Source organism: Aplidium turbinatum, chromosome 4 (assembly GCF_918807975.1).
Source record: "Aplidium turbinatum chromosome 4, kaAplTurb1.1, whole genome shotgun sequence".
NCBI classification, from domain to species: Eukaryota; Metazoa; Chordata; class Ascidiacea; order Aplousobranchia; family Polyclinidae; genus Aplidium; species Aplidium turbinatum.
The window spans coordinates 28,428,742-28,448,674 of NC_137475.1; the positions used below are offsets into that span (position 1 = coordinate 28,428,742).

Consider the following 19,933-nt stretch of genomic DNA (forward strand, 5'->3'; position numbering starts at 1 on the left):
CTTCGAAACATCATGGTAAGATTGATTTGCCCAAATAACTTGACATTTTTGCCCAAATTTGCGACATTTTTTTTTCAACGGGGGAGCGACCGCCCCCCCTGCCCCCCCATCTCCTACGGCTATGGATGCGGGTGGCCCACCTGGGTTGACAACAACCCAGTTTTACTTCCAACAGCTCTTCTCGTCGTACAAACAACAAAAACATATGCTGCAGTGAGCAAAACATTTATAAATTTCGATATTAGCCAGGCTTCTATTTATTTTTTTAGTTCTATTTCAGTCTATCTGCAGGTAACATCACTACAAAAACGATAACCTATGCAAAAAAGCGTCACAAACAATACAGTGTTTACAAAAATTAAGATTTAAGCTTAATGGCCGGGGTTTTGACCACCCAAATTCCGCCTTTGCGTTCGTCAATGGGTTTCGCTCTATGAAGAAACGCTCTAGAGCAGGCATTCATGTTTGTATCATGCAGATCAGCATTTAAAACGCTGGGGAAGTTTTAACAGAACTAGTTTTGGCTAATGTTTTGAGAATTCAAGCTTGTTGGCAAATATATGAAAGCAGCATATGAAGTCATGGAGGGCACTAATTTATTGAAAAACTAATTGCACAATCCAACAGAGAGATGAAATGGCGGTACATCGACAAAATACTGCAGGGATGCGCGTAACTCTGTGACATAAGCGGACTTTCAACCACACTTGCAAATGTTACTCGCATCGCGCAAAGAAACTAATTTTTCTTAAGGCTAATTCCAATCTAAAACTACTGCAGCCAATTAAAAAACATTAAATTAATGTTCATGTGCACGAAATCGCAAATTTGCCGTTGACAGTTTTACACAATTGTAAATGTTTAATAAATAAACGTGGCCTGTATTGAGGCAAGGTCAGTGAGGAGGATGTACCTGCCTGCACAAATATCATATGATGCTTTGAGTGTATCATAACCATCATATCGCGTAAAATAGGTTGATGGCATGCGTCATATAGGGAGAGAAAATGGCAACATAATAATACAACGATTTCTAACCTAGCTTACAGCAAATCATGGTCCATTTAAATTACTGTCTAGTATACAACAAACGTTGTTTAAGCATTCATTCACGTTTAAAACGGTTGTTAGCAAGAAAAATCGATATCCAATCACTGCATCGTGCCACAACTAAATTTCACTAAAATTCAGTTGAATAAACACGACTCCGAGTGAAAGATGACATCGGATTGGTTCTTTTCGGCTGAATTTCAAGTAACATTAAATATAAAAGTAACATTCCAAAAACACTAAACTTGACAAAGAATCATACAGAAAATCCTTCAAATTGTCACAGCTGCCGTTTTATCAGCCAAGCACCTGCTGAGCACACCAAGTACTATATATAAACGTTCAGGTCTCAATAAAAAATAAATGAAGTCACTCTAAGCTTCACTGTACTACATCAGTTGATTGGGAATTAATGAAGAAAATTTGTAAGAAAACTATTCGTTTTTGGTCCCACGGATGTTTGGCGACAGTGATATAATGTGACAATTGCGAAAAGCAAGTACATTAACACAGATAGTAATATGCTTCAATAATTCTCTCAAAGGTATGTAGACAAACAGAGGGTCGCCTTGAATCGGATAAAAACAGAGGATAAGCTGAAATTATATTAGCAGTTGAGAATTGCCGGACGACCATGCTGACGTGGATGTGAAGTTATACATATCGCAGGTCTGATTAAAAAATATTTGCAAGTCAACTACGTTGATTTTAACGTCGCCCAGCTGCCAACGATATACTTTTTGACGTCGAATTAAGAGCGTTAAAAGCTACCAATAGTCTTGCAAGTGGAGCAGCGATAGATTTCAACCTTGAGTAGGCTTTTCCCCTATCCCTCCCGCCATCTCGTAAACCAGAACACTCACTTTGTGGGCCAATGAGTCGGCATTGTCCTGCAAAATAAAATCGACTTTTCAAGGTTACGATGCAAGTTTCACTTGAGCATTGCAATTTAAACTTGTAAAATTCAATAGAACGCTTCTACGTTGCACATTATGCAAGTATCGCAGCGCTATGTCGGCTTCAACCAGTCATGGTTTGATTATAAACCAGCAAAGCAAGGATTTAGCTGGAAGAAAGCTAGTAGCGAGACAAACAACACAAATGTAGTAACGTGGTGGTAAATTTTACTTTCAAAAAAGTTCCGATGTGGTACTACAGTAGTAGAAGTGCAGAAGTGGTAAAACAGTAGATAATAACTGCTCAATAATTTGCTTTCCCATTCAAAATGCGAGGTGTCAGGCGAAATCAACAACCGTTGAAATTATTTTGCGCCACAAAAAAGCGCAGGCGATACAAAACAAAGCATAACAAAGTGAAACTACTAACTTATGGACGCATTCAGCAAACTAAATATAACATTCTTAAGGCACAGCAACACGTTTCTAGCTACAGAGTCGACTGAACGACACTTCTTCGGGTCAGCTACGTTGGAGCTGATGTAAACATGTGGCAGTCACAACACCAGCGTATTGGACGGAAATAACTTGGAATGGAAAATGGTGTACCACCCTCACCAGACTCCACGATTTTATACATCACTCCGTGACGTAACCCAAAGATGTACCATCTACAAAGCCCCAAACAGAAAAAATAGCATGGCACCACTGGATGAGGCTACCCTGACCTGCCTTTCTATGAGCTGCTTTGAAACTACTGTAAACTGTCTCACATGAAAGAATGAATCGTACAAAGGAAGATTCTTGAAACGTTCATCGTTCAATCGAGAAAGGAAATTGCTTTCGATGGAAAGTTAAAAATCAAACTTTCACCTGTGTGTCACTTTCTGCGTACACTCGCACGACGTCTTCCGTTCCAGATGGACGTACAAAGGACCTACCGGATGGGAACTGGACCACCACGTCGTCTATGGCGACCTGGAGGCCTTTTGGAGTGACTGCCTTTCTCTCGGCGTCTGCTGTTGTAATGACTGTGCGATCGGCAACCTGAAAGTTACGGACTTCACGTCAACACGGAAAGAGTTCACTCTTCAACAAGTTTGGGGTTCACCACCGCCTCAAGTAAAATATCGAAGAAACTTGGTTATAAACTTTTAAAGAAATATCACAGTATAACAGTCTATCTAGCCTACATGCTGCTTCCAACCTATATGAGATGACAACAGTCAGTGGAACCAGTTTGTATCAAGTATGAAGCAAGTAAGAAGAAAATTTGTATCAAGAATGAAGCACAAGTAGCCATTAGCCGTTCATTACAACCGTATGCGTATTTGCAATCTATTGATCGCTGCAGCAGATGAAGTGTTACATGCACGTGAGATTGTAAGCAGTCTCCTCGAAACTTATCTGATAAATAAATTAAATCAACGTTTCGCCGTCGACAGCGTGGCCTCGCGACTTAGAGATAGGGAGATAGTCATTTCGATGACGTGGGTTCAATGCCTACCCCTTTTATTATTCTTTTTTCAAATTACCAAACAAAGTTCAAAGCAGGAATGAACTCTGGCTGAGTGGTCACAGTGACTGTAGTCAGGTGGTTCATAGGAAAAACTGTCCGGAATGGCCCGTTTCGGTGAGTCCGATCCTTTAACGGGAGATTTTTTCAATTTTTTTTTTTTTAAATTATCGGGTACCGTAGCCTAATTACCATTGCCGTTTTAGGGTTAGGAGTTAGGGTTAGGGGTTAGTTAGGGTTAGTTAGGTAGGAGTTAGGGTTAGGGGAACTCACCGAATCGGACTCACCGAATCGGACTCACCGAATAGTAGCAGACCCAAAACTGTCCTATGTTCAAAGTTTCTATTACCGGTCAAAACACTTCATCTGCTGCAGCGACCTACAGGTTACAAATACGCCAACTGTATCAAGATGGTTTTCAAAACATGCTATCAACTTCTGTTTGAGGTAAAGGCGGTCCCATACTTGATTCAAGTGTCGGGTGTGAGAAGATAAGGTTCTCATTGTACTAAGCCTTCGGCACTGAGAGTAAGGTGACCAGTTACTTTCTCTCGGCCGCCTTTCCTTCAGCAATTATGCCCACCCAATTTATTACACCCTGGGTAGAGGTGAGCGGTGTTTTCAACAACCAGCTTTAGCCTGTTTGAACAAGCTTTGAACAAATTTATTTTCTAAACTCTAGTCGGTAACTAGTTTAAAAGCAATAAACTACAAAACGTACAGGATTGAACACTTCGAAAAAGTCCATAGTCCACAAAAACGACCATAAGCGTTAAGCATACCTTAACTTTGAGCTGTCTGTTGGGTAGGTCAGAGTAAAGTTGAGACCACTCCCGCGCAGACCATGATTTGGTATTTAGAATAGCTTCCACAGCAAGCATATCGCTCATAGCGTCACCGACTGTCTGGAACAACAACTCGGTGAACAACATAAAATCATACGACATGTTTTCGAAAATAAAAGAGAAATGATATAAAGTATGTTTCTCGGCAGCTTTTTAAAAGACCTTGCCATTCCAGAAAAAAATCTTAACATATCATGCTAACACAGCAAGTGGATGTCGATGTCTTTTAAAGATCCATGTATTTGAATATCTTGGATTTTAGAATTCTTTGCGCAACAACTTGTACCGTATTGCATATGCTTAACGAAATCTACTCGTTGTTGACAAAACAAAAGGTTTCATGTAGTACAAAAGACAGCTGACACGAATGTGAATTAGCAATGTGTAATAGGTGGTGGGGGTTTACACAATGTAAAATAAACAAACGTAACACCAATTGCGCGTGTACATATAACTCAACCGTATGGAGGCACATGAAACAAGAAATTCAATATTAATTAAATATCTGACCACGGGCAAACAAAGCAGGATGAGCTGGGTGGTGGCTGATAAATTAGAATCAAGTAACAACTGCGCAGAAAATATGAAATTGTTTTGTTTACATAGACATGTGCTTTAAATTGAAAATGTGATATATCGCTTGCGTGATTCAGTGCAATCTTTAATGAAAATCTCAACAGTTACGAAAAAATGCAATCGAAACTAAGCAATCGAATTAACTAAAATCTTTTGCTCGGATTCAGCAAAACGTCAATGCTGCTTACAACTGTGAGAACATGATAACAATTGAAATCTAAATTCTTTCTGCGTATCCGAAGGAAAGCTCCGGTTGAAGCACTACCAAGTCAGCAAAAGCCGTTCTTTTTGCATAGATTTTCGTGGTAAAATGAACAACGACAGAAAAGATGTAATAATATCTGTCTTAATATCGACTATTTCATAATATATCCATCTGGACTTCTGGAGTTGAAGTAAAACCATCTATTTAACTCTTCACCTCGAGAAATAGCGAGGTGACATCAGAATCATATAATCATTAATAAAATTGTGAAAATGTTATTTAAAAACGTAGCTAACGTAGCCTACAAGCGATTGCGCTCATGCGCTGGAAGGGTGAGCGGACAGCAAATTCTATTCGTGTTCACTAATAAACCGAAAAAGAATGGATTTAGCATTAAACCTCGATTCAATAGGCGAAAAGTAATTAAATCATCCAGCTGTGGGACAGATAAGTGTAATTTTCCAATTGTGTCTATTTGAGTTGTTTGAGTAAACATGGTCGTCAGCAAAACCTCATATGGTCAAAAAACAAAGCAAACATGGAACTCAGAATAATTAAACCACTTTAAATTCCGCAGAGGCGAATGCGATTTTTACAACAATTACAGACGATCTTGAATATGACAGCAACAATCATTGCCGGTTCATATGATCTATGCAGTGGTTCTCAACCTTTTAACAGTGGGGAACCGGCAAAATTTTTAAAAAATGTTCCCGGACCGGCAACCAAAGATCGTAGTGAATAGAATGAATATTTGTAACGTTTTGTTAACCAAAGTTATCGTTGCGCACCATACTGCAAGGTTTTAGCATATGATTTGTATTCAGCACAAAAATTGGAATAAAACGGCAATCAAATCAACTCAAACAGAAAAATGTCCATTTGCATGCAATATCAATGTCAGTGGGAAATTTGCTTTGTTATTAAAGCTAGAGATGGAAAAGTATTGTCGTTTCTAAAGAGCTAGTTGAAACAGTTACCATCAAATCGATTGTTTTGAAAGTTAGGCACGAATTCGTTTGCATGAGATAACCAGAAGTGTGACAATAATGTTTTTCGAATCTGGACTGCAAAGTAGAAGCACAACATATTGTAATTCGATCAGACTTTTTCATGAAGATTAAAGTCGCATGTGTTGACATCATCGATGCATGGATTGTTTATCCAAAAGTTTCCAAGTCGAGGATTCATGTTACGCAAATGATCGTCAAAATTGTTAGCCAACTCTTTGAAGTGTTGACTCACAATGCTTAGCACCTCTTTTTACTTTTTTTACCACTCCATTTCACCAGCATTTTCCACAGCAAATTGGCTTGTTTTCATTCTATTCCGAAGCGCTATTTTCCGCATAGTCTTTGAAAAACAAGATCTTTGCTTTCTCAAACTCCGGCTCTGGCAAATTTAAATTGCAGGCCTGACTTTATCCCCGAACTTCAAATTGATCTAATTTCAAATTTTCGTTTCCAACGACTTTGAATTTTTTCAAAATCAAGGACAAAATTTCCCATTTGGATATGTATCTCTGTGTTTCAAAACTTTTTGAAAACTACACGCAATTTGTAACAAAAACATTATCAACGGCACAGAATTAGGTCATCAAAAAGTTCACCTTTATTTACGTAGAGATATGTCTTTAATTTTACGTGGAGATATGTCAGTTTTACAGCTGTGCATGGTTCACAGTGCGATCACAATTTTACAATAAGCTAATGACTCCACATTAAAATAAGCTTTGCAGAAAGTAAGATCTTCTGCGGACCGGCAAAAAAATTACACGGACCGGCACCGGTCCGCGGACCGGCGGTTGAGAACCACTGATCTATGGGAACACCACCATACATCCCAGAATTAGATAAACGACTTAAATGAAGAAAACCAATTCCAGAGTGAAGTAATACCGTACTAAGCTACTTACAAATGTTGCTATAAATACAGCTTGCCATTTTAGAAATACGTCATGCATTGAAAATTACCAGAAAAGATCTCGGCGATTTCAAACCTGAATGACTTACATTAAACATATTTTACGGAGACACTAATTTTACCTCATTGATAACTTGTAAAAAGGTTTGTAATTTTAGGGCAGCTTTTCTTTCTTCAAGTGTTAGGTCTTTGTTTGAAGTGGCAGCTTTTATTTCTTCATGAGTGCGTGGTTTCACAGTAACCTGTTAAAACCTTAGCGTTATTACACCAACTACTCAAACAGTTTCGAAATTTCAAAAGACATTTAAATCAACATCAACAACAGGCCTACCGTTCCATGTCCGTTCGCTTCAAAGTAGACGCCAATGTCAAAGTCCAACGCTTTGCGATGCAAGTGCTTCACTCCAGTCGGCGTGCAGGCCACAGTTACATTGAGGATTTCTTTGACGTATTTAGTGGAGCTGCCATTTGCATAAGCTGTCTGGATCATTCCTAGTTTCACATCGATTTTCGACTATAAATAAATTAAAAATTATGTTGTTTCACTGTGCAACAGTATGTTAACATTATCTTGCTTATTTCATAAAGCATTCAATTAAATTAGTGAAGTTCACTCAAGATTTATCTATTAGAGGTCGTAACGTCATACCCAAGTGTTGCGGCAAGGCCACATCACCCAGTTTGAGTTATCAATTGAGCTACGAATACGAAACTAAAAAATCTGTGACGCATAAATTACTGTCATTTTGGCCATGATTTCTCCCAACCCCCTCTTAAACCTCTACTTAGCGTTGCGACTCCACTAGTGCACTTTAGTGCAGGATATCCGCTGCAGGTGAAGAATCAATCTTGAGTGTGTGACACGTTTAATGTGTCAATCAGCATTTAAAGTAAGTTTAGTCCTTTGAAGACGAAGTCCTCTGAAAACGTCAGTGAAGCAATAAATCAACTTGTTTGACTTTGCTTTTTACTTTTATCAGATGAACGTTGCAACTCGTGCTAGAAACGATTTAATCAGTTGAGAACCAGTGAAAAAAATGCCATATTTACACCAAAGAACGATTTTACAAGCGCACTTACTGTATGTACGTCATCCCATGTATACGGTGTTTAACTGTTTATACCCGGCTAGCGAGGCGGTTCTTCAACATTGAGAATAAAAGTGTTTGAAGACAAATGACAAAAACAAAATCCAAGTAAAAAAAAAAAAAAAACACACTCCCACACCGCATTAACAAACATTGAAATCTGCAAACACTATCATTCAAGCAACACAATCTGAGCACAAGTGCAATTAGTTGGTCTTACCTGGTCCAACAACTCTTTAATGTAAAGAGTGATTAGAGTGGCTATTTTATCTCCGTCCAGAAGCACAAAATTGCAGTCGCTGTCCAACGTATAATATACGATCCTGTCAGCATCGCCATCATAGGATGCATAACGGTGATATGGTTCCATGTTTAAGCCTAATAGGAACACGGATGTCAAAGTAGATAAATATTTTTTTTCAGTAAAATGACTGTTAGGCACACTTCAGAAGATACCATAGTTCAATGGCTAAGTGAGTTGTGGGAGATAATTTAAATGAGGGCATATAACTTACATAAAGCCTGTTTTTTCACGTGCCATTGTTCAATTCAAGGGAGGCATTAAAAAGTAACACGTTACCGACCTCTTCAAAAAAAAAAATACCCATCTGACAATTATGCTTGAAATGAAATTGCTCTAATGGCATATGTTACGAATACGGAGCACCAGTGTTGAAAAACCAATAGCAGCTTGAGGAACCCAATAATACAAAAATTAGATAAGAGCATCCAAGAAAGTAAAAAGTTGAAATGAGATACCAATAGGAGCTTGTTGCTGTATCTTCACATAGTCTGCACCGCATTTCTCATTCAATTTTCCATTTCCAGACTCTCCATCGTTATGTATCACAATGTCAATAACATTAGGGCCGATATGCTCATAAAGTGTTTTCAGCTTCGAGGCTCCAATTCCATTCGCACAGTCCACGGTCACATTTGAAGATACCGCACTCTAATGTAAAAAAATACTGCACATATTGTCATATTACTGAATGAGCAATTGTTAATTAATGAATGAGTAATCGTCAAGTATTGAGTATTATCGTTATACTGAGTCTAACATAAGCAAAGGAAAAAATTGCCAAAAAAGCTTGGGAACCACTCAATCGATGTCTTTTTGTTTTATTTGAAAGTAGCAGTTTTCAGAAAACACTTTAAATCAGAAACACAATTATTTAGCAAAGCTAATTTTTAACCAATGCACTTTTTCAATTAAACATATTTACTAATGAAATACCATGCATAACTGCTACAAAGAAATCAAACAATCACATAAAACATGCAATCGGTTACTATCCATTGTCATATTAACACTTTGAAGACATTAAAAAATAATTTACCTCCTAGTGCAGTGTTTCCCAAACTTTTTTTTAATAGCGCCCCCCTGGACAAGGAACAGAGTATCAAACGCTCCCTCGACAAAAAAAAGTAAAACTAAAGTTGTTTTCCATTCATTACAACTTAAAGTCCGACTGTAATGAGACAGATGAGGTTGGTGCAATGTCATCAGTAGGGTGTGCCACTTTGTAACTTTTTTTTCATAACCAAGGTCTCAACCCATTTTGGGGTTCCTTTTAGGACCAAAAGCTATCCCAAAAATTTTTTGGGAAAATATTCGAATTTAGTGGTGCCACAGAGCACTTCGGGCAATGTCGGAGCAAATTTGGCCAAAATCGCTATATCTGACTGACCGGTAAGGATAGAGAGTTGATTTTAGGCTCTATTGAAAGGTAATCATCATGTTTCTATATGCTTTAAAAGAACATTTTTCTCTAAAACAAACAGAAATTAAGTTATTGCCAAAAAACTGATTTTCGCTGTATTTTTGGGCATTTTTATTGTATTAGTATTACATAGTATTGCCTTACACTTTGTATAGGTTTTAGCAGATTTTTTTTATTGGTAGTTTGGTGTCATACATTACATGTTAATAAGTGAGTTTATTCTTATCAATGTATAGTAATTTCATTCTCTTGTCAAGCTCATATTGCCCTTGCTAAGCTAAGGCTTGTCAACGAATGGTACTATGTAAATAAAAAAAAATGTGCATGTTTTTTTACTAATTAAAACAAAACAAGAAAGGATAATACAGCACAGACGATAAAGAAATTTACAGCTGAGTCACAATATCTTAAATTACAGTCCAGATGAAGTGGAAGCAAGATCAGCATTTAGCAAAGTTTCTTTCTTTAGGTTCGGAACCAATCTTTGACCCGATTCCACACGTGAGGGTATTTCTCTTTGATTTGGTTCTGCAGCCATAACGATTGATGCGAGATATTGAACTTGGTTTGAGTGCAAAATACCTTTGCAATGTTATCACTTCCTTCTTAAGAATTCCATGTTCGAAAATATCACAGAATGGGTTGATTATCCAGTCAGGGATTTCTAACTGGAATACATCCTGGAATCGAACTCCCATGTCTTTGTGTACTTCTTGAAGTTGATTGCTGTACGTCTCTACATCAACATCAGATATACCTTTGTCACTGGTATCAAGTTGATGCAAGCTTGAGATTTGGAAAAAGTCTGGTCTATCTAAATTTTGCTGATACAACACGAGCTAATTACTGAAACCAGACAGTGCCGGTTTCACTTTGATTACATTTACTTCGTCACCCTGAAGGGATACATTTAATTCATTAAATTTGGAAAATATGTGGCACGAAACAGCTTAATCCGCTTTCAGGATTTTGCTCTGTTTCGGTACTACAAACCTAAGTTGTTTCTAGTAGAACACAAGGGTCGACTTGCCTTCGCTGAGCAACCAAACATCGGGAGCTCCCACTCTCGCATGTAAGGCAAAGTCAACCAAAGGGCGTGAGGACTAGTCAGTAGTCACCCTCCCCTAAAAATATGTCTGACAAGCAGGCGATATCATGTCTCACAACCAGAAGGTCATTAGCAAGATCAGGGTGACAACTCTGTAGATATTCCACGACAGTTTTAAACAGCGAATAAAATTGTGCACGCCAATTTCACGTGAAAAGCCATCGTATTGATAGCTATTGCATGATAGCAAAATGCTTTGCAATCTTCTTGTAAATGCCCCGATTTACTCTCAGCATTCCCTAATCGCCCACTTTATAACCAGCGCCCATTCATGGTTGCCAATAGCCCCAAGGGCGCTAGCGCCCACTTTGGGAACCACTGTCCTAGTGAATACTCACTTCACAAACGAGCCCCTTGAAAGCTTTGGAAAACTGAGTATAGTAACTATCTTCATCTGTATCAACCTTTCCAGCATTGTAGCAGGAAACAATATAATGAAGCTGAGGTGTAGTAAGTAATGCAAAATCTTTGCATGACCCTTGCAACGCCCCCACTCCATCTTGCACAGCTTTGCTTAAAGCAAGGCTGCTTGGTCTGATGATGCAAAAACAAAGAAACGATAAGCTTTTTGCAAGTTCTACCTTTTAAAGTTTTCTAAACCTAAAAATTCTTATTCAGGAAATGACGAGGTTGCCAGCAAGGCAAAAATTTCACACTACAGGAGAAACTAAAAGAGAGTAGCCTATACCAGTAAATGATAAAGCAAACCAATAAAAAGTTTAAATTAAAATAGTTAAATCATTCCAGGGAAGACCATGTTGTTTTTTTAGTCGAGGACAGTATTTTAAGCAAGACATTTATCAATATGCCTTTGCCTATAGCTGGTTACAAAATTAGATTCCTTGTCTTCCAGTGATTTGATTTTACATCTTTAACTATGGGAACGAGTCTTATACTGTATAACAAAAAATCATTCATTTCAAAGTTCCTATTTGTTTACTGAAGTAACAAATAACATAAAACGCACCTTGTGTCTCTTGCTATAAACACTTTAGCGTTTTCAGAAAAATCAATATTTTCTTTAGCAGCAATTTCGTGAACTTTGTTAGTTAGCTCATCGTTGCTAACATTTGCTAAGCCAGTGGCGTGGTTTTCCCATTTTTCTGCCAGCATTTCTCCATGTGGGTCAATCAGCTTGACTCCATTATCTTGCTTTAATTTGAAAATAAAATGTTAGAAACTGATTAAACAGCATTCATGTAATTTTAAGACGTACTTGAAAGATCATGCACTACGTTAAACCGTAAAATAAAATAAAAAATGTTTATTCAGTTGGCGTTTTTATTTCTTCCATTGCTGCAACAAACTACTGAATGTAGTAGATACCTCTGGGTTATGTGAAGCAGTGACCATGACACCAATAGCAGATCTCGTTGCCTTTGATCTTAAAACAGCAAGTAATCCCATCCTAAAAAATATGTGATCCATTCCATCCGCCTTTCCACGAAATCCAGCTGTGCCATATGCCATTGTCGATTTATCTGGTTTTGCATGAACTTCAGCCAGTTGAAGAACCATAGTATTAGAAACAGTGGCAGATTCCATTGTGAACAAGATTGTAGGCAAACTTATATATAGCTACAGTACAAACCTGCTCAATGGAAACAAAACTCAATAATAATAAAGACTCGTTAAGTGCAAATCACAACGGCAAGTCGTACTTATTTCAAGAAGTATTTCCCAGTCACAAAATGTGTAAGTTGCAATTGGTATTAAAACACAACCGGGGCCATGAACTAATCATAAACTACATTATATCTGCAAAAACATCTTTTAAAGGCAAGCCTTTCTTGATTACTTTTATATGCAAAGTTACCATTGGTCTATTTTGTATATTGATCTGTGTTTGCACTCAAAAGCTTTTTCTTAAATCAACAAATCATCGTTCAAAATTTGAAATCTTTGTTTAGTTAAAAACTAACTTTTGCTTCAAGCAGAAGCATTGCATTTAAACTGAAGTTATTAGTTTAGTTAAGTTTGATACAAATGAGCAGCCTTACTTTCTATTACCCAATATAAATTGTGAATTTCAATAATTAAGTGTCAAATAAAGTATAATATTATTGCTTTTACAGTTGACACGTTTAACAAAGATCCAATGCCACGTACAATGCAAGTACCGTACTTGAAGAAGTACATTCTGGCCTAAGGTATTTGATGGAAGCTATCAATTTTTTTTGAAGAATGGGTACAATCATGAAATGCAGATCTCACACGTGAAATATTTACTGCATGTTTAAAAGTGATAAGATAATTTCCACAACTGACCGAGTATCTGCAATAGGGTGTACGGTTTCAAAACTTTTTTTCAAATTTTCCAGTGAAACCATTTTTCTTTTGTCGGGAAATAAGCTAAAAACTCATAATCTCAAATATTTTTTCCCTACTCCAACAATTCAAGGTCCCAACTCAGGAAAGAAATTTGGTGCAAAATCATGGTACAGAGGAGGAGAATTTTAACTACTAAAATAGACTTTGAAGCTTTTTGCAGTTAGTATGAGTAACATTAAGAGTTAGATAAATAAAAAAGTGTACCACAGTGGTCACTAGCCTGGGGTTCAAAGAGCTATGGGGCTGGAAGGGCCCCAAACAGTGGCTGCAAGGGCCCCAATAGTGTTCTAGTCAGCTTTATGAAAACACGGGGGGTCGACTTGCACTATAATTGCAAGTTCAATAATAATTAATCTCATTAGCAAGCCAAAGATACTTTAGCCTTGCTTCAATGTTATAAGGAATAACATATTGAACTGTTTAGTGTCAAGATTGTCAGTGACATGGTCCAGCACTGTTAGTACTGTTTGCTGGTAGGTAGTCAACCCAAAAGGGTCAACCAAATTGACAAACATGGAGAGCTGTTGCCTGGATGTGCAGCATCCCAACCGTTTTGTGACTTACAATGAGTTACTCAGTACTCATTAGTTTCTGAAACTAATAGTTAAATAGTTTAGTTATAATTATAGTTTAATTTTTTTAAATAATTATTTAAAAAAAAACAGCTATTGTACTTGCAGCATATCATTATACTTTTCCTTATTCAATTCATTCACAGAATATTTTATGGTAGTTTTGTAACACTGTAAAATGGCAACTTCAGCTACTAACAGCCGAATGTCCATAAAATAACTACCAACACATTAAATAAAGAAGCAACAGAAAAAGTTGCTGAGAAGTAAAAAGAAACTTGCTTCTTTTTATGACATTACCATGCAATGTTCACCATGTTTAATATCACTCGCTACCCCAAACATCTGGCATTCATTAAAAAACAACCAGATGTCAAATGAAAGAGCAATTGGTTTTGTGAAAAAATACATTTTACTGAAGGAAAAGTAAAGGATATAGTAATGATATGTAGGCACAGAAAAAAATTAATGAGGTTCATGATAGAATAAAAGGTTATGTTATTTCGATGATGCACTGATTACTTGTAGCATTCAATGTTGCCAGGGCTGTGGACTGTGGAGCCACTGTAAGAGAGCATTGGCTCCGGCTCCAGCGCTATCAAGCATTTATCCAATAGCTCCGGCTGTAGCTTCGGAGTTCGGAGCCATCAAGCATTCATGCAATAGCTCCGGCTCCAGAGCTGCAAATTTTTAAAAAATTGCTCCAGCTCGGGCTCCATTACATACGTTTATAGCATTTACCAGAGTAGTAGGACACAACAGTTTAGTAATTTTTCTATATAAAATTATGTTTAAAGGGGCAAGCACACTAAAGTAGTAATTTTGCAGCTTCATGTCATCAGTTTATTAGTATTACTACTTGATTTTAAGCTAATCAAGATTAGGCTACCCACCCTGAAGCTGGAGCAGATAAAATTTTTGTAGCTCCGGCTCCAGACATTTAAAAAAAGGCTGCAGAGAAAATTCTTGGCTCCACAGCCCTGAATGTTGCCGCAATAAATTTCAATCTTGTTGTTGGTTTTTGATGTGATTATGTGCTTTTTGTGTTGTGGTAGCGTTTGAAATGTTTGTTTTCAAACTGATATTTCAAAATTTTGGTGTAGAAAAGCACCAAAGGAATGTATTGAACATTGTAGTACTGTAGTAGTGTTAATGGTTTCATACAGTGTGTACCAAAAATGTATATATCTACTTTTTTGTGTGCTCAGTACTCAACTTACATGTTTTCGTAAAAATAAAAAATGAACAGAAGTTATTGTTGCACAGTTTGCTAACATATTGGGTTTGGTGCCATTGAAGCAGAAGCAAGAAAATAGATCAGTTAATGCAAATCAAGAGATGCGTTGGTTTATTTTTTTGGTACGCACTGTAGATAAGGTTTGTTTAAATGTAGAAAAGTGGCAGTTGGGATGGGTCCTCGAAACCATAGAGTTGAGAAAAAATATTTCACATGTGGTCAGAACTACTTATTTCCTGACAAAAAACAATGGTTTCACTATAGGTTGTAAAAAACCGTACACCCTAATCTGCAAAGACATCATGGTTTTGAATACAAATTATTTGGAAAACTGCATAATGGGAATTTCTTTATGTTTGTAAACTCTTTTCCTCAGAAAGCAAAAAAAAAAGATTGTGTGTGGCTGGCATACTTTTTATCTCGACTTACTTTGGAAGAATTGCCTGATGCGAATGCTGCAGTTGCTAACTTTGTCAGTGGATACATTGGACTCAACATTGTACAACGTAAAAAATGCTCTGTTGCAAATTTTTTTTATTGAAAGTGATAGTTCATCCAATTGATAAGACTGTATTAAACATGAACATGAAAATTACTTGTGATCTTCAAGATCAAGCCCATCTCTGGGAACACTCTTGATGCGTTAGCTCATCACAAAAAGCAAGGTAGGCAAGGAAAACCCCTGAAAGAAATCCTACCACGGGCAAAGCTATTTCAGAATGCAACGTACAAGGCCTTGCAAGACTAACAAAAAAATGACACAGGGGGAGACCGGGGATAGCCCGGACGATTTTTTGAGAACAACCCATATTTTTTAAAACTTACACAGCAAGTTTGTAAATGTTATTTTGTTGTAAACCGTAAAGCTTTGCCGAAAAAGGGTAAGAGTATCGTTTGTTTCAGCAAACCGGAAATGCTTATAAAAAGCATACCGTAATCTCTACGGTCCTCAAATGTCCGAAGTCACCCTGGCCCGGTATCGGGGTAATTTCGGACATGCCTGGGGTCATCTCGGACAGCAATTTTATGCAGATGTTTTTAGTTGATTTGACAGTTATTACAGAATATTTGCTTTTCTTTTATATGTCCGAACCATTATGTCTTTAAAATCCAACAAATAATTCAAAAGATCTGAAAATAAGATTTTGTTTAAGTTTGATTTTTTCCACGAGGATACTTTGTCCATTCTGTCCGAAGTATCCCCGACCATGTGACTACAGGTAAATGAAAAAAACATGGCTACCTATGATTATTATAACTGCTGGTCAAAATCATCACTTGCTTATCTGAGTATTGCTTTCTAAGTTTGTTTTGGTTAACTGCAACGGAATCATGATCTTACAAATACAATTTTGAAATCTTGATATCACTGATAAAGTTACTTTTTCGGGAGCAAGTCTTTTAGACGCAGGTCAAATAGGCGCGCACAGCGCCGCACACTGTGGCCTCTGGATATTTAGGTGCGGAGCACTGTGGCGCCCGTTCATGTAGGTGCTATTCCTAGTAAAGTCTGCAGATTGTATCAGCTTGGCAGGTAGGGCAATGCTTTTTACACAAAATGTTACATTGAATAGAAAAATATGTTGTTTTGTTAATACGCATGCATTTATTTGTTGTTAGTCAGGGCTTCAATGAGTGAAGCTGCTTAAACCGGCAATGCTTTTCACACAAAATGTTGTACTGAACTGAAAAATATGTCATGGCTTCGGTGAGTGAAGCTGCTTCAACCGGCAATGCTTTTCACACAAAATGTTGTATTGAACAGAAAAATATATAATTTTTTTAATGGGCGTGTTCGGCATTTATTTGCTGTTAGTCCAGCTTTGCATCGGCGAAAGCTTTATCAATAAATTATTCAAGTTTTCGAACATGACTGAGTTCACTTTTAGTTATATAAGTCAAATAATAACTACACTAAACATCAGTAAAAAATATACCTTAGCGTAGATTCAAGCGGGTGGTAGGCTTGAGTGAAGAGTAACTTAGTTTTCCGTCAAAACCCCGACTAGGTTTTACCAAAGCTGAGCTCTTACAATCTGAAGACTTTACTGGGAATAGCACCTAAATGAACGGGCACCACAGTGCTCCGCACCTAAATATCCAGACGCCATAGTGTGCGTGCCTATTTGACCGGCGCCTAACTGTCTACGCCTAAAAGACGTGGACCCACTTTTTCGACCTCAACTTTCTAAGAAAACTAGACAGTACCAGAGTTGCCAGATCAAAATTGCAAAAAAAAGTCAAACTTGACTAAAAAAGTCCAGCCAAAATGAAAATAAAAAAGCCAAATATCTTTTTGAGAAGAGCCAAAAAAAGGCCAAACAAAGCATGACTATCAAGTACTAAAAACAAGTTATCATCACATATAATACTTGGTGTTATTAAATGGACGAATTAACAGTACAAAGCACTTTTTACCTCGTAGGGGGCACTGCAGAGAGCACAGCCAGAACAAAAGTATGTTTGGCTAAGCAAAGGTTCTTCAAAATATTCTTCAATTAAACAGTAAGAAATCTTGCACTCTTAAAAAGAGTGTGAAATATTGATTGAAGACCTAGAAAGCCTGTTTTAGAAAACTGTTGCACATTCAAAATAAACTTACAATTTAGGACGTGAGGGGCAATTACACTCTTCACCTTGCAAGGTGCACCCAAACATATAAGCGGAAACATTTGGTGCTGGCATGAAATCATGAATCATATTTGAAAAAAATTACAAGTCATCAGTTGAGTCTTGCATCAGTTGAGTCTTTTCACTTTGCGTGTACATTAAGGTGGCTCTTAAAATTGAATTTTACTTGGGACACCCTTTCAAATGGTGAGATTGTCAGAAAAAATTACTCCTGCAAACTTTTTTAAAATTTGAAGTTGATTTAGGGGGTGGCCTTCCCCCCTAAAGTAGGCTACTGTGCCCTCCCTCAAAATACCAAATCTGCGTATCTCAAAAACCACTTGAGCTAGAGATACTGTACGGTTTTGTGTCAAAAGATGCAGAAAACATAGTTCCCTATCTGCTTTCTGAACATTAAATGCATCTATTTTAAGTAGACAGGCAGTTATTTAGAAAAACACATTTTAACACAAAAGGTATAATAGCATTAGCTCTATAAAAAATATGTGACGATCAGTGTTCCCTCTAAGAAATTAGGACTCGTGAAATCTGTCCAAATCTTGATTTCACAATCTTTTTTCTGTCCATGAAACAGTCTACAGAATTTTGTTTATTTTCTCAATTTTTGAACCTTAGGGAACACTGGTGACAATATTCATTTCAAAATGCAATTCTGGTTTGTACTGCGAGAAGCGATATTATCGACAATATTGTTCTTGTTGCAATTTGGAAAACAGTTTCCTGTATTCAGTACCGGTAACAACTTGCAAAAGAAACTGAAGTTGGACTTCATCTTTAGTTTGAGTTTGGTAAAATCCTAGATTACAGCAACTCCTCCCTCTGCTCTGTCATTGACTGCTGAAAGTCCCTTTGCTATGTGTAAAGCTTGAATAAATGCACTATATTCAGTCCAATGAGCACTGAGCAGGATCCTTTGAAAGTATTGCTTCATCTACACCCAACAGCTGAAGAAGCCGTTTTGAATTAAAGTTGTAAAACTGTTCTAGACCTTTATTGCCAAGAAACGCATCTACTTTGAGGCTTCGTCTCCTTGATGGACGTTCTGCTGTTTCATCTAACATGGTTGCCGTTATTAGCTTTTTACTTTCCAGACAATCAGGAGTTAAACAAGGCTGGTCACTGGTCAGTAGTCACCCTAGGGCAGTGCTATTCAACCGGGTATACTGTATACCCAAGTGTATACCAGATCAAAAATAGGGTATACAGCTGGAGAAGGGTATACGAAGGGTATACAGCTTATGTACAGCTGGAGAAGGGTATACTATACAGCGTTTTTTGCACTTTTGCATGCGTAATTTCTTGTGCCCAGTTCAAGAATACTATAATCACTTTAACAAACAATTAATTGATTACCGGTATTAGTTTTTTTTTACTTTCTGTGCACAATTAAACATTGCTATTTGTGAGGTATACAAAGTTATTAAAAATTGAAAAAAGGTGTACCACGGACAAAAAGGTTGAAGAGCACTGCCCTAGGGTACATCCCAAACAGCAAAATCCTTCATTTTTACATCGATTTAACGTCTGCATATGTTAAATCAACATAAATATGGCGGATTTTGCTGTCTGGGATGTTCACACATAGTCAGGATTTTACGGAATTAGCAACGAGAAAAATTGCAGATGTATATGTTCAGTACTTAAAAAAAAAAAAAATCTATAACTGGTTAAAAAGCCAAACTTAAAAAAAGGCCAAAATAAAGCTAAATTACAAAAAAAAGCCAAACCGTAAATCTTCCAGCCAAAGGCCTTAAAAAAGAGCCAGATTTGAGAAATTTGGCTTGAAAAAAGCCAACCTGGTAACCCTGGACAGTACAGTATACTTGCAAACTTTGGTAGCCACTTTAACAAGTCGAAATTCTGCCACTAAACTTGACTAGAATGAAACCGCCAACCAATCATAAGCTACGGTTTAAGTGACGTAAAAAATGGCAAAAAGAAGATGATAGAAAGCAAATTAAGTGATGGATTTTTTGTCAGCTGGTTGGCTTAGGGCTAGAAAGTAGTCATTTCATTGACGCGGGTTCGATTCCCACCACTGCTATTGCTCTTTTTCTTCTGTAATTACCAAATAAAGTTCAAAACAAGCATTAACTCTCTGGATGAGCTGCTAGAAGGGTCACAATTGGACGGCCTCTTATAACATGTTCTGATTGGTTGGCGGTTGCATTGTAGTCATTCGCAGTGGCAGAATTTCGGTCCCACGAATTACCCATAAGCACCATAAGTAC

At 37.4% G+C, this 19,933-nt stretch overlaps 1 protein-coding gene across 1 annotated transcript; it reads right to left on the minus strand.

The window, feature by feature from the left end:
• Positions 1–579: 579 nt before the first annotated feature.
• Positions 580–12,516, minus strand: LOC145768608 (phosphoacetylglucosamine mutase-like). Its single transcript, XM_082580143.1, has 10 exons — positions 12,258–12,516; positions 11,899–12,083; positions 11,270–11,465; positions 8,859–9,051; positions 8,320–8,477; positions 7,343–7,525; positions 7,134–7,253; positions 4,245–4,367; positions 2,820–2,993; positions 580–1,940 (listed from the first exon to the last, which is right to left on the minus strand). Exons 1-10 carry the CDS (start codon positions 12,474–12,476, stop codon positions 1,854–1,856), a joined length of 1,638 nt encoding a protein of 545 aa, XP_082436269.1. The 5' UTR covers positions 12,477–12,516; the 3' UTR covers positions 580–1,853.
• Positions 12,517–19,933: the final 7,417 nt, after the last annotated feature.